The 16,033-nt window shown below is 50.5% G+C and overlaps 1 protein-coding gene across 2 annotated transcripts in view; it reads left to right on the top strand.

Moving 5' to 3' along the window:
• SASS6 (SAS-6 centriolar assembly protein) overlaps positions 1-16,033 on the top strand; it is a 147,027-nt gene that overhangs the window by 45,664 nt on the left and 85,330 nt on the right. For both annotated transcript variants that reach the window (XM_063940067.1, XM_063940066.1), the window contains exons 6-8: positions 8,933-9,052; positions 9,543-9,734; positions 10,642-10,836. In XM_063940067.1, coding sequence (XP_063796137.1) covers positions 8,933-9,052; positions 9,543-9,734; positions 10,642-10,836 — 507 coding nt within the window. The remainder of the gene's footprint in view (positions 1-8,932; positions 9,053-9,542; positions 9,735-10,641; positions 10,837-16,033) is intronic.

Genomic DNA, 16,033 nt, shown 5'->3' with positions numbered 1-16,033 from the left:
CGTCTCCCTGGGCACAGTTCTATAACTGAGGTCTGGAGGAGGGGCATAGAGGGAGGAGCCAGTTCACACCCATTCAAAGTCTTATAGTGTGCCCATGTCTCCTGCGGATCCCGTCTATACCCCACGGTCCTTTTGGAGTCCCCAGCATCCTCTAGGACGAAGGAGAAATAGGAGCATCCACTTTTGGCGCAGTCTCCCAGAACCTGGTATCCTGCTCCGCGAAGGGATAAAGAAACCTTAACTTCCTTGGAGCCTGAAACCTTGAATCCGGCTTAAGCCAAGGTTCTTTCAAAATATCTGCAAAATGTGTATAGGAACGAAAGACAGTTACTTGTCTCTTCTGACGTTTGAAAAAGGCAGAAGAAGTCTCCGACTAAGAGAAAAGGATTTACCGGTAGATATTAAAATCCTATTATTGTTCATATCGTCCAGTGTGTCGCCCAGTGTGTATGGGGCTTAATTATATATTTTATATAAAGCCGTCTTATGTGCTGTTGGGTTAAGCTTTCTGTACACGCAATAGGTACTGGTCACAGCTGCCCGAAACAGTGTATGTGTGTTGGATGGGGGGGGAGCTCGTTTTTAGTTTTTTTTTTTTTTTTTTAACTCTTGCTAACAGTTCTCCGATCAGACAGTTTGAGCATTCCCTCCCCTGTGGGCAGCTGTTGAAAGTCCCATGGTCCAGTGTCCCCCAGTCTTGAATGAGAAAAGGGGATTTCTGGCTTATTACAGTTGAATCCTTTTCTCTGAAACATACCTGGGGACACTGCGTTCTCTCCCTCATGCTCAGTTTTGCGGTGCGCTGTAGGTTCTGGATAATATGTAGTAGGTGTTCCTGCACAAACATGCTCCTGGATCGTAGATTTCTTGACAGCAAGGAGACAGGTGGTGAAAGCAGGGAAGCTTTCGTCTGACGTGCGCTCGATCAGCACAGGCACCCCCCAATGATGTGTCCTCTCCCCCCTGCTCTTCTCTCTATACACCAATGACTGTACCTCAGCCGAGCAATTGCTAAAAATCATAAAATTTGCTGGTGATACCGCCATCATTGGTCTAATCGAAGAAGGGGATGAGTCTGCATACAGACGTGAGGTTGACCTGCTAACACAGTGGTGTGGCAGGAATAACCTGGACCTAAACCCCCTCAAAACGATAGAGATGGTAGTGGACTTCAGAAGGAAACCTGCTGCCTTGCCCCCACTCGTGATTGCCGACCGCGTGGTGTCGTGGGTTGTAAATGCCAAATTGCTTTCTCACAAATATTTAAAATGCCCGCTCTAATATATATTGCAGACGCCAGGCGCATCTTATTACCATATACGATAAAAGTGCGCTGTACATCGCAAAACACTGCACCCCATAAGAGAAAACAATACACCCACACATTATCTGAGTTCCAAAGCTCATTGATGTATATTTCTCTAACGTCCTAGTGGATGCTGGGAACTCCGTAAGGACCATGGGGAATAGCGGGCTCCGCAGGAGACTGGGCACTCTAAAGAAAGATTTAGTACTATCTGGTGTGCACTGGCTCCTCCCTCTATGCCCCTCCTCCAGACCTCAGTTAGAATCTGTGCCCGGCCGAGCTGGGTGCTCCTAGTGGGCTCTCCTGAGCTTGCTAGAAAAGAAAGTATTTTGTTAGGTTTTTTTATTTTCAGAGAGCTTCTGCTGGCAACAGACTCTCTGCTACGAGGGACTGAGGGGAGAGAAGCAAACCTACTCACGGCAGCTAGATAGCGCTTCTTAGGCTACTGGACACCATTAGCTCCAGAGGGATCGAACACAGGTACCTAACCTTGATCGTCCGTTCCCGGAGCCGCACCGCCGTCCCCCTCGCAGAGCCAGAAGAACAGAAGCAAGAAGACATCGAAATCGGCGGCTGAAGACTCCTGTCTTCACTTAAGGTAGCGCACAGCACGGCAGCTGTGCGCCATTGCTCCCACAGCACACCGCACACTCCGGTCACTGTAGGGTGCAGGGCGCGGGGGGGGGGGGGGGGGGGCGCTCCCTGGGCAGCAATTAAGTACCTTTTTGGCAAAAAGAGGCATATATACAGTCTGGGACTGTATATATGCCCGAGCCCCCGCCATTTTTTACACATTAAAGCGGGACAGAAGCCCGCCGCTGAGGGGGCGGGGCCTTCTTCCTCAGCACACCAGCGCCATTTTCTCTTCACAGCTACGCTGGAAGGACGCTCCCCAGGCTCTCCCCTGCAGTATACAGGTGCATTAAAGGGTAAAAAAGAGAGGGGGGGCACATAAATTTAGGCGCAGTGTGTATGTATGTGTATATATATATATATATATATATATATATATATATATATCAGCAGCTACAGGGTAAACACTAAGGTACAGTGTAATCCCTGGGTTATATAGCGCTGGGGTGTGTGCTGGCATACTCTCTCTCTGTCTCCCCAAAAGCCTTTGTGGGGTCCTGTTCTCAGTCAGAGCATTCCCTGTGTGTGTGCGGTGTTTCGGTACGAAACCTGTGTCGACATGTTTGATGAGGAAGGATACGTGGAGGCAGAACAAGTGGAGCTGAGTGTGGTGTCGCCGCCGACGGTGCCGACACCTGATTGGATGGATATGTGGAAGGTGTTAAATGATAATGTAAACTCCTTGCATAACAGATTGGATAAAACTGTAACCGGGGGACAGTCAGGGTCTCAACCCATGCCTGATCCTACAGCGCAGAGGCCGTCAGGGTCTCAAAAGCGCACACTATCCCAGATAGTTGACACAGATGTCGACACGGAATCTGACTCCAGTGTCGATGACGATGAGGCAAAGTTGCAGCCTAAAATGACTAAAGCCATCCGCTACATGATTGTAGCAATGAAGGATGTATTACACATTTCTGAGGAAAATCCTGTCCCTGACAAGAGGATTTTTATGTATGGGGAGAAAAAGCATGAAGTGATTTTTCCCCCTTCACATGAATTAAATGAATTATGTGAAAAAGTGTGGGATTCCCCTGACAGGAAGGTGATAGTTTCCAAGAGATTACTTATGGCATATCCTTTCCCGCTAACGGACAGGTTACGCTGGGAATCCTCCCCTAGGGTAGACAAGGCGTTGACACGCTTGTCCAAGAAGGTGGCCCTGCCGTCTCCGGATACGGCCGCCCTAAAGGATCCTGCGGATAGAAAGCAGGAAGCTATCCTGAAGTCTGTTTATACACATTCTGGCACACTGCTGAGGCCAGCAATTGCTTCGGCCTGGATGTGTAGTGCGGTAGCTGCATGGACGGATTCTCTGTCTGAGGAGTTAGATACCCTGGACAGGGACACTGTTCTACTGACCCTGGCACATATCAAGGACGCGGTCCTATATATGCGGGATGCCCAGAGGGACATTTGCCTGCTGGGCTCTAGAGTTAACGCAATGTCCATTTCTGCCAGAAGGGTCTTATGGACTCGGCAATGGACAGGGGATACCGACTCTAAAAAACACATGGAGGTTTTACCTTATAAGGGTGAGGAATTGTTTGGGGACGGTCTCTCGGACCTAGTTTCCACAGCTACGGCTGGGAAGTCAAATTTCTTGCCTTATGTCCCTCCACAACCTAAGAAAGCACCGTATTACCAAATGCAGTCCTTTCGTTCTCAGAGGAGCAAGAAGGTCAGAGGTGCGTCCTTTCTTGCCAGAGGCAGGGGTAGAGGAAAAAAGCTGCACCATGCAGTTAGTTCCCAGGAACAAAAGTCTTCCCCGGCTTCCACTAAATCCACCGCATGACGCTGGGGCTCCACAGGCGGAGCCAGGAGACGTGGGGGAGCGTCTCCGACTTTTCAGCCACCAGTGGGTTCGCTCACAGGTGGATCCTTGGGCTATAGAAATTGTGTCTCAGGGATACAGGCTGGAATTCGAGGTGATGCCCCCTCACCGTTACCTAAAATCGGCCTTACCAACTTCCCCCATGGAAAGGGAGATAGTGTTGGAGGCAATTCACAAACTTTTCCTCCAGCAGGTGGTGGTAGAGGTCCCCCCCTTCAAAGGGGAGGGGGCTACTATTCCACTATGTTTGTGGTACCGAAACCGGACGGTTCTGTCAGACCCATTTTAAATTTAAAATCCCTGAACATTTATCTGAAGAAATTCAAGTTCAAAATGGAATCGCTCAGAGCGGTCATTGCAAGCCTGGAGGAAGGGGATTTTATGGTGTCTCTGGACATCAAGGATGCTTACTTGCACGTCCCCATTTATCCGCCTCATCAGGAGTACCTCAGGTTTGTGGTACGGGACTGTCATTACCAATTCCAGACGTTGCCGTTTGGCCTGTCCACGGCACCGAGAGTTTTTACCAAAGTGATGGCGGAAATGATGGTGCTCCTTCGGAAGCAAGGGGTTACAATTATCCCATACTTGGACGATCTCCTCATAAAGACGAGGTCCAGGGAGCAGTTGCTGATCAGCGTAGCACACTCTCAGGAAGTGTTGCGTCAGCACGGCTGTATTCTGAACATTCCAAAGTCGCAGCTGATTCCTGCGATGCGTCTGCCCTTCCTGGGCATGATTCTGGACACAGACCAGAAGAAGGTGTTTCTCCCGGAGGAGAAGGCTCAGGAGCTCGTGACTCTGGTCAGAGACCTCCTAAAGCCAAAACAGGTGTCGGTGCATCGCTGCACGCGAGTCCTGGGAAAGATGGTGGCATCCTACGAAGCCATTCCCTTCGGCAGGTTCCATGCGAGGATCTTTCAGTGGGATCTGCTGGACAAGTGGTCCGGATCGCATCTTCAGATGCATCGGATGATCACCCTGTCCCCCAGGGCCAGGGTGTCTCTTCTGTGGTGGCTACAAGGTGCTCACCTCCTCGAGGGCCCCAGATTCGGCATACAGGACTGGGTCCTGGTGACCACGGATGCAAGTCTCCGAGGGTGGGGGGCAGTCACTCAAGGAAGAAACTTCCAAGGGTTGTGGTCAAGTCAGGAGACTTGTCTGCACATCAATATCCTGGAACTAAGGGCCATATACAACGCCCTGTGTCAAGCGGAGCCTCTGCTTTGAAACCAACCAGTGCTGATTCAGTCAGACAACATCACGGCAGTGGCCCAGGTAAACCGCCAGGGCGGCACAAGAAGCAGGGTGGCAATGGCAAAAGCCACCGGGATTCTTCGGTGGGCGGAGAATCACTTACTAGCACTGTCAGCAGTGTTCATTCCGGGAGTGGACAACTGGGAAGCAGACTTCCTCAGCAGACACGACCTCCAACCGGGAGAGTGGGGACTTCATCAAGAAGTCTTCACGCAGATTGCAAATCGATGGGAACTGCCACAGGTGGACATGATGGCGTCCCGTCTCAACAAAAAGCTAAAAAGATATTGCGCCAGGTCAAGGGACCCTCAGGCGATAGCTGTGGACGCACTAGTAACACCGTGGGTGTTCCAGTCGGTCTACGTGTTTCCTCCTCTTCCTCTCATACCAAAGGTGCTGAGAATTGTAAGAAAAAGAGGAGTGAGAACAATACTCGTTGTTCCGGATTGGCCAAGAAGGACTTGGTACCCGGAATTGCAAGAAATGCTCACAGAGGACCCATGGCCTATGCCTCTCAGACAGGACCTGTTGCAACAAGGGCCCTGTCTGTTCCAAGACTTAACGCGGCTGCGTTTGACGGCATGGCGATTGAACACCGGATCCTAGCAGAAAAGGGCATTCCGGAAGCAGTTATTCCTACGCTGATAAAGGCTAGGAAGGACGTGACAGCAAAACATTATCACCGTATATGGCAAAAATATGTTGCTTGGTGTGAGGCCAGGAAGGCCCCTACAGAGGAATTCCAGCTGGGTCGATTCCTGCACTTCCTACAGTCAGGTGTGACTATGGGCCTAAAATTAGGGTCCATAAAGGTCCAGATTTCGGCCCTATCCATTTTCTTTCAAAAAGAACTGGCTTCACTGCCTGAGGTTCAGACATTTGTTAAGGGAGTGCTGCATATTCAGCCTCCTTTTGTGCCACCAGTGGCACCTTGGGATCTTAACGTGATCTTGCTTGGCTTTCCTGAAATCCCACTGGTTTGAGCCACTTAAGACGGTGGAGCTAAAGTATCTCACGTGGAAAGTGGTCATGCTGTTGGCCCTAGCCTCAGCTAGGCATGTGTCAGAATTGGCGGCTTTGTCATGTAAAAGCCCCTATCTGGTTTTTCATATGGACAGGGCAGAATTGCGAACTCGTCCGCAGTTTCTGCCAAAGGTGGTGTCATCTTTTCATCTGAACCAACCCATTGTGGTGCCTGCAGCTACTCGTGACTTGGAGGATTCCAAGTTGCTTGATGTAGTCAGGGCTTTGAAGATCTATGTTGCCAGGACGGCTGGAGTCAGGAAGACTGACTCGCTGTTTATCCTGTATGCATCCTACAAGCTGGGTGCTCCGGCTTCAAAGCAAACCATTGCTCGCTGGATCTGTAACACGATTCAGCAGGCTCATTCTGCGGCTGGATTGCCGTATCCAAAATCAGTAAAAGCCCATTCCACAAGGAAGGTGGGCTCTTCTTGGGCGGCTGCCCGAGGGGTCTCGGCATTACAGCTTTGCCGAGCTGCTACTTGGTCGGGTTCAAACACATTTGCAAAGTTCTACAAGTTTGATACCCTGGCTGAGGAGGACTTGGTGTTTGCCCATTCGGTGCTGCAGAGTCATCCGCACTCTCCCGCCAGTTTGGGAGCTTTGGTATAATCCCCATGGTCCTTACGGAGTTCCCAGCATCCACTAGGACGTTAGAGAAAATAAGAATTTACTTACCGGTAATTCTATTTCTCGTAGTCCGTAGTGGATGCTGGGAACAGGTTCAGCCTTGAGGACGTCCAAAGGGGCTGGCCTGAGTTTCCTGTCCACTACCTGTTTGGGATATCTATTGTTCTAATAAAAGTGATTTTAGCTTTTATACATTTAATCATAATTATTTGTTGCAATGTCCTACAACTTAATAACAAGTATCAAATGAATCTACACATTAATCTGCTTGCTTTAATACCAAATATTACAGGTGTATCTGGTTTCGTTCAAATAATACACATATATGACATGATTTAAAATTATATAATGAAGTAATCATGATGTCTGGCACTTGATATTATTATAATTATGTACTGTATGAAATAAGTGTTGAATCCATCTCTGTGGCATGTCCGTGTAAATGCGTGTGTTACCATATATTGCTGTGCTTGCTGTGCGTACTTGCAAGTATAGCGACTCATAATGTGTGTAGTTTGTATGTTCTTTCTATGTAATATTTTTGACTTCGACAGGGTCGACTCCTTTAAATTTTTAGGGTCAACAATATCCCATGACCTTAAATGGGGACCAAACACAAGCACCATCGCCAGGAAGGCGCAACAGCGAATGTTCTTCCTAAGGCAATTCAAGAAATTCAATATCCTGCATAATGTGCTGCATATCTTCTACACAGCCATCATAGGGTCTGTCCTATGCTCATCGATCAGTCTGGTATGGAGCTGCCAGAGAGTGTGAAAGACGAAGGCTACAGAGGGTGGTGAGGACAGTTTAAAAGATTGTCGGGACCGACCTCCCCACTGTTCAAGACCTATACTGTCCAGAGTCAAGAAGCGTGTAGGGAAAATTGTGGCAGACAAGCAATACCCTGGCCACGACCTGTTTGAAATGCACCCATCAGGCAGGCGTTACAGGTCCATTCCCACCAGGACGACCAAAACCACTAAAAGCTTCTTCCCACTTGCTGCTCATTTACTAAACGATGTCTAAAATGTCTGGTGCTAAGTACTGAGATGCAATTTTACACAGTATTCCCATAGGAAAGCATGTTATGTATGTATGTATGTATACATGTATGTTATGTATCACGTTTGTATCTCCCCTTTATGTTGTTATTTGGCGATGCATTGTAACCGCAAACACTTCCTTGTATACGTGAGTATACTTGGCCAATAAAGCTGATTCTGATATTAACTTATCTAATTGATATCTAAAAATAATTTTATTTCAATTCATTATCCTAAGACTCCAAGATAAAATTACATAAGAGAACTTAATTCCAAATTCATATAAACAAATCTGTCACGTCAGCACAAGAATATAAGTAATAACTTTAAAACCTAATAATGGCCACTCATATATTCCTTTATTTTCTGGACACCTTGTACAGACTCCAGTGAGTGTAAATGCTGCCTAAAGACTTGTCAGGGCTGTCAGTTTGTTACTGCATGTGCTGTTTTACTAATGTAATGTACTGTATGTACAGGTATGTCACTGGTGATTACTATTGGTCATGAGACCATTGATCCCTGGGTGGAAAACACATTACGGCATTGTTTTTGTTTGTACCGAGCATTTAGTTGCTGCCACTATGAATGTTGCATACCCACATGAATCACCATTGTATATTTAGTGTGATATACAGTAAGTGAAACAAAGCTATTCATCTAAGGGACATGTTTGATGGGGATGCAATCACCATCCCGGCGATCAAGTTACCGATGCCGGAATCCCGATAGCCAGAGAAATGCCGGCGCACGCAATCCTGGCACAACCCCCCTATTTCCCCTCAGGTGGTGGTCAACGTCACCCCTGGAGGGGAAATATAACCCTGTGGCGAGTGAAAATCACCACCAGGCCCGAATCATGGCAAACTCCGCAAGGGCACACGATTGCTGGTGGGTTCCCGGCGTTGGTCTCCTGAGCGCCGGGATCACATACTGAATCCGTTTGGAGGTCTGTAGAAGTTTGCAGATATTTTGGTTGGGTGGTGATCTGGCTTCTAGACCTGTGATACTATTGTGTTCCAGTTTAACCTGTTGAGTTGGATGTGTATAATGTTAAAGATCATGAACCTTCTCATAGAGCAGGGTTATTCTAGTTGAACGCTATCCAAGCCTTTCATTTTAAAGGTGGCATATATTTCATAAATACTTTTAGCATTATTAGTTTTTTCATATGTACATGTGTCACCATCTTTCACGCAGGCTCTGTCTGAGAAAAGTCTTGAGTTGGAGAAGTTAAAAAGTGACTCTTCTTACCAGATTACAGCACTAACAAGCCAGCACACGGCAGAGCTTACAAGTGAGAAAGAGAAGGCTCAGCAGGTACAAGATCTGTCGGAAATCCTATGTGACTTTCTTATTCTAATGAAAACTTGTGTGCTAAGTTCATCGGGTATATGTAATAGAGTCCGAGTTTTCCAGAGGCGCGGGGTGTCTGCCGAGACTGGGCGTATTTTTAAAGCGGCAATTATTTTGCCTTTTAAATGACTGGCGCTTTAAAAATGTGCCCATTGTCGGCAGACATCCTGCACCTCCGTCAGACTCTGTCCTTATTACGTATACCCCTTTGTGTTTGTGGAAACAGCTGGAGAGCTCACTAGAGAATTTATTCTAAGTAATGTCTGCACAAAACATGTATTTTACATATTTCAGGCTTTTGGAACATGTAGTGCTCAATCAAAGTGACAGAATTAATTGTAAATATTCATATAATCTGACGTGTGTGTATGTTTCTGGCTATTGTCTCCAAGGACAAATCGGTAACTACACAATTTATTATTGCTTTTATTTACACTATGCCATTTCCTTTCAGGCATCTGCTCAGCTACTACAACAGTATGAGCAACATAGAAAGGAGTTGGAGAGCTCACTCCAGAAGAATACACAGCAGATGCAGGACAGGCTCAATGAGCTTGAACAATCCAACAAGGATCTACTTGAAAGGAGATACAAAGCTGAATCCACCATCAGGGAGCTCCGATCAAAGTACCAAGGCCTGGAGGAGGTGCTGATTGACACTTTCGTCTTTCTTCCCCATAAATTCTCTCCTTTTGCTTTCACTAGTAATGTGCACAGATGGAAATACTATAATACCATATAGGGCCTGACGCGTATTACCAGATAATGGTCAGATTTCTGATTCTTGCTCGGGAAATGGCTGGCTATCAAACATCTGAGGCAAATGTCACCAGAGCCGCATGAAAAGGGTCTTCAGTCCCCTCTCCGTCAGTAGTTTAATGCAGAGGATGAAATGTTCCAGCCATTCCTGACACAATTACACTTTATAGGCTTTAGTATTGTTCTTAACCCTTTTCTGATGAACTACTTGCAGTTGTTATGCATATACTTTACTCCTCCTGTAGCTGGGTTCGTCTTGGAAAAGGTCCTAAGCTTAACCACATGCCCGGCATGGTCGCAACAGATGCGACCATACCAGCAAGTGCTTTATCTGACCTGGTCTCGCAGGATGCGACCAGTCAGATAAAGAGTGTTAGCAGCGGCAGGGAATAGAAACTTCTCTCTGCTGCCGCTCTCAGAGGGACCGGAAGGTCCCTCTGCCTCCCTGCACCCTGCCCTCAGTGTTGGCGTTCTGCCGATCATTGCTGATTGGTGAGCACGGCAGCCGCTGGGAAAGTGTAAACCAAGCCAGCCCCCCTCCGTGTACCTGGCAGCTGTCCTGGGTGTGGAAAGTAATGTCACAATGTTACAGATGTTCCGATGTTACAGATCTTCCCTTCCGATGTTTGAGAATTTTTATTTTTTTTAAAATCATTTTGAATAAGGTTAAATTCATGTTCTACACCTAAAGAAAAAAAAAAAGGCAATTTCTGATAGTTTTTTTGGGGAAATGTGGTTAAGAGATAAATGACAACAACGTAGACTGATATTGCTGGGCCTGTCCTGTTTTTCAGGAGGTACAGAGATCACAGCAAAAGGGGGCATCCCTCGGCAGAGAGAACACTGCACTAGATGCGGAGTGCCATGATAAGGAAAAGGAAATAAACAGACTTCAGACACGGCTAGCTGTTCTCGAGCAAGAGCTAAAGGACAAGGATCACTTAGTGCTGAGGAGCAATGAGATTCTCACAGCCACCCAGGAGCAGAAGGTAGTGCATTTTTTATTGTTTGCACATTGCAGACAGCTCTGCAGCCACATATATAATCTCTCTCTCTCTCTCTCTCTCTATATATATTTTTATTATTTTTTTTATTTGGTAGGTTGGCAATCTCTAAATCATCAGTCCATCTGCCTGGGGTACAGCTTCATTCAGTGTATTCCAGCAGAAACCATAACTTTAGTTTTCCAAGAAAAGGCACTCACCAGGGACCTTGCAGCATACACACCAACAATTTATTACTCAGAATACAGAAGCCATAGTAACGGTCAACGTTTCGGTCACTAAACGTTGACCGTCACTATGGCTTCCGTATTCTGAGTAATAAATGGTTGGCGTTTATGCTGCAAAGTCCCTGGTGAGGGCCTTGTCTTGGAAAACTATATATATAATCTCCTATATAATAGCCCTGTGACTCTGTGCCTGGCCCTCTAACGCTGGGTGGAGTCACAGGGCTGGCCGGAGTCACAGAGCCCGCCCACCACACGTGCAGCAAGTCTCTGCTCCGAGTGCTGCTGCCTGTCCATCTCCCCCCTCCGCCATCAGCAAATCCGACTCCCTCTGGCCGCGGCTCCAGCCGAACAACAGCTGCCAGCATACACACTTATGAGGGACGGGTGGCGCAGGAGAAGACTTTCATAGCCCTCCCTGCGCCGCGCACACAGACCCGCCGCCGCCTCCACGCACGGCGACAGGGGGGGTCAGAGGGTCCCCGGTGATGAAGTACACACAAAATGGGGCTGTAGCACCTACACTCTTATGACATTTTTACACTTATAGTCTGACCGGCCGCTGTCCCGCCTTAGCCTGTCACTGGGTTCAGCCTGGTCGTGCCGCTGCGCCTGCCCTTCCCACCGAAACTGCCGCAGATGCCGTGGGAAGGGCAGGACACCAAACCTCTGCCCCAGCCTTCCTGCCGGCGCCAAACCCAGGGGGTAGTGTCAGTGGCGTCAGAAGGGGGGGGAGGGGGGGAAAGGTGTCGGCACTCCTGCTGTGACAGGAGCCGAGTGCTGCAGTGACATCTCCTGCAGCACTCGCCTCCTGTCACAGAGAAGAACCGGAGCGAGAGAGAAAATACCCGTGAGGCCACGCCCCTTTCACAGCAGGCCACGCCCCCTTTTCAGCCGCGGGGGGGTGTGAGAGATGTGTGTAACGGTAATACTGACTGCGCTCCGACACCCGGTGACGCCTCTGGACACTGTACTGTATACCAGCCTGCAGCAGCCGCCCACAGCCCCAACGGTGAGTCCCTCCGGCCATCCTAACCACTGATTCTATGTCTGGTCGCCACTTTACAAATGTCTCCCCTTCCGGTGTTCACCCCCTCCACTACTTTCCCCCCTCTCTTCATCAGCTTCCTCACTGGGGACTCTCCCTACCGCTCCGTGTCTCTGTATCCCCTCCCTACCGCTCCGCGTCTCTTTATCCCCTCCCTACCGCCCCGTATATCTGTGTCCCCTCCCTACCGCCCCGTATATCTGTGTTCCCTCCCTACCGCCCCGTATATCTTTGTTCCCTCCCTACCGCCCTGCGTCTCTGTGTCCCCTCTCTACCGCCCCGCGTCTGTGTCCCCTCCCTACCGCCCCTCGTCTGTGTGCCCTCCCTACTGCCCTGCATCTGTGTCCCCTCCCTACCGCCCCGTGTCTCTGTATCCCCTCCCTACCTGTGTCCCCTCACTACCGCCCCGCGTCTCTGTATCCCCTCCCTACCTGTGTCCCCTCCCTACCGCTCCGCGTCTCTGTATCCCCTCCCTACCGCTCCGCGTCTCTGTATCCCCTCCCTACCGCCCCGCATCTGTGTCCCCTCCCTACCGCCCCGTATATCTGTGTTCCCTCCCTACCGCCCTGCGTCTGTGTCCCCTCCCTACCGCCCCGCATCTGTGTCCCCTCCCTACTGCCCTGCGTCTGTGTCCCCTCCCTACCGCCCCACGTCTGTGTCCCTCCCCTACCGCCCCACGTCTCTGTGTCCCCTCCCTACTGCCCTGCGTCTGTGTCCCCTCCCTACTGCCCTGCGTCTGTGTCCCCTCCCTACTGCCCTGCGTCTGTGTCCCCTCCCTACTGCCCTGCGTCTGTGTCCCCTCCCTACTGCCCTGCGTCTGTGTCCCCTCCCTACTGCCCTGCGTCTGTGTCCCCTCCCTACTGCCCTGCGTCTGTGTCCCCTCCCTACTGCCCTGCGTCTGTGTCCCCTCCCTACTGCCCTGCGTCTGTGTCCCCTCCCTACTGCCCTGCGTCTGTGTCCCCTCCCTACTGCCCTGCGTCTGTGTCCCCTCCCTACCGCCCCACGTCTCTGTATCCCTCCCCTACCGCCCCACGTCTCTGTGTCCCTTCCCTACCGCCCTGCGTCTGTCCCCTCCCTACTGCCCTGCGTCTGTGTCCCCTCCCTACTGCCCTGCGTCTGTGTCCCCTCCCTACTGCCCTGCGTCTGTGTCCCCTCCCTACCGCCCCACGTCTCTGTATCCCTTCCCTACCGCCCCACGTCTCTGTGTCCCTTCCCTACCGCCCCGCGTCTCTGTCCCCTCCCTACTGCCCTGCGTCTGTGTCCCCTCCCTACTGCCCTGCGTCTGTGTCCCCTCCCTACCGCCCAACGTCTGTGTCCCCTCCCTACCGCCCAACGTCTCTGTATGCCCCCCCTACCGCCCCGTGTCTGTGTCCCCTCCCTACCGCCTTGCGTCTGTGTGCCCTCCCTACCGCCCCGCGTCTCTGTATCCCCTCCCTACCGCCCCGCGTCTCTGTATCCCCTCCCTACCGCCCCGCGTCTCTGTATCCCCTCCCTACCGCCCCGCGTCTCTGTATCCCCTCCCTACCGCCCCGCGTCTCTGTATCCCCTCCCTACCGCCCAACGTCTCTGTATCCCCTCCCTACCGCCCAACGTCTCTGTATGCCCCCCCTACCACCCCGTGTCTGTGTCCCCTCCCTACCGCCCTGCGTCTCTATATCCCCTCCCTACCGCCTTGCGTCTGTGTGCCCTCCCTACCGCCCCGCGTCTCTGTATCCCCTCCCTACCGCCCCGCGTCTCTGTATCCCCACCCTACCGCCCCGCGTCTCTGTATCCCCTCCCTACCTGTATCCCCTCCCTGCTGCCCCACGTCTCTGTATCCCCTCCCTATCGCCCAACGTCTCTGTATGCCGCCCCGTGTCTCTGTGTCCCCTCCCTACCGCCCTGCGTCTCTGTATCCCCTCCCTACCGCCCTGCGTCTGTGTGCCCTCCCTACCGCCCCGCGTCTCTGTATCCCCCTTCTACCGCCCTGCGTCTCTGTATCCCCTCCCTACCGCCCCGCGTCTGTGTGCCCCCTCCCTACCGCCCCGCGTCTGTGTGCCCTCCCTACCGCCCTGTGTCTCTGTATCCCCTCCCTACCGCCCTGCGTCTGTGTGCCCTCCCTACTGCCCGCGTCTCTGTGTGCCCTCCCTACCCCCCTGCGTTTATCTGCACTAAGGGTGCAGGTATCTGTGTAGTCAATTTATTTTCAAAGACTTTTGACTCTATTGCGTCGGTACACACCTTTCTACAAGGTGTCATCAAAGTGCAGCCTCCATTTATCCCACCTACAGCGCCATGCGACTTGAAGCTGGGTTCAGATTTCTTACAGTTTTCATATTTTGAACCCTTACAACAAATGGGGATTAAGTTTCTCACTTGGAAAACGTTTTTCTTCTAGCCTTAGCTTCGGCAAGGGTTTTGTTTTCACATTTGGGTGCCTTGTATTCCAAGCCACCGTATTTGGGTTTTCTCATAACAAAGCAGAACTTCGGACGAATTCCGATTTCTTATTTTTCACATCAATAAACCAATAGTGGTTCCTGTGTTAACAGCACATTCTAGAATTCTGAATGTGGTACACGCATTACGCGTCTATATGTCCCGAACGTCTACAGTTCGTAATACGGATACGTTGTTTGTTCTCTATGATGCTGCTAACTGGGGTTAGCCAGTTTCTCAGCAGACATTATCCAGTTGGATAAAAATGACTACAAGTCAGGCTTACTTTAAGGCTAAGTTACAGTCGCCTACGTCAGTAATAGCTCATTCCACAGTTTCTGTGGGAATGTCATGACCAGTTGGTCGTAGAGCATCTACAACGCGGCTACATAGTCTTCAGTGCACACGTTTGTGCGCGTTTACACGTTATGAAACGGTTGCGGCATCAGCATCTAGCTTTGGCCGCCTACTGTTACAGGTGTCAAACAGCTCTCCCGCCCACGAGGGAAGCTTTGGTACGTCCCAAGAGTACTCCAGTGACCCCTAGTGGATGAAAAAGAAAATAGGATTTGGGTACTTACCAGGTAAATCCTTTTCATTGAATCCATAGGGGGCACTGGACGCCCACCCAGAGCAGTTTTACCTGGGTTGTATTAAGCTCAGAGGAGCTTATGGTAACACATTTTCACCGATTGGTTCAAATTATAAGGGTCTATCGGTTATGGTGTCAACTGTTTAGTTGACAGTAACGTTATGGGTCAACTTTGTTGTTGTCCGTTATGTGATAGGAATTCTCCATTGTCAACCTCTCTATAGTTCTTGTTCGCTCAGTAAAAAACACTGAGGTCGTACACTGAGGTACTCTGGGATATGGAGGGGTGGAGAGTTCTAAATTTAAATATTCAGTGCCTTTGTTTCTGCTAAGCCGTCCATATCCCATACCACCGGCTCCTGGATACCGCCCTGACAAACCCTCACCAGGAGGACAGGAGCCATAACCCCCTGCGGTGCCCCCCGTAGTTACCGGTATATCGGTGATGCTCCGCTCTGCCGCCTCCTCCCTATCCCTCACACAGCAAGCGCAGGGCGCAAGCCCAGCACCGGGCACATGACCGCGCTGCCATTGGCCCTGGGAGCAGCTCCAACCTGCGCCCCCTCCTCCTACTGCACCTGAGGGGGCCGCGCACATAGCGCATGCAGAGGGGACTGGTGCACCAGCGGCCGTGTGGAGACCTTGCGTGCGCAACATGTCCGCGTTGCTACACCTGAAGGATGGTACGGTGTAGAGAGAGGACACAGGTGCCCCTGTTCCTCATTGTACCAGCACTCCCCTCTGTCTAATGACACCATTTACCTCTTCATGCGGGTATGTCTATACCACATGCATCCTTATCCGTGTCCTATATATTGTTACACATACAATCACATAGTTATAGGTTCCGCCCCCCCCCCCCCCCCCCCCTCCACCCACAGCATCTATATACTCCCTGCC

This window comes from Pseudophryne corroboree, chromosome 9, assembly GCF_028390025.1.
Source record: "Pseudophryne corroboree isolate aPseCor3 chromosome 9, aPseCor3.hap2, whole genome shotgun sequence".
Lineage (NCBI taxonomy): Eukaryota > Metazoa > Chordata > Amphibia > Anura > Myobatrachidae > Pseudophryne > Pseudophryne corroboree.
This window is presented reverse-complemented; position numbering and strand designations above follow the sequence as displayed.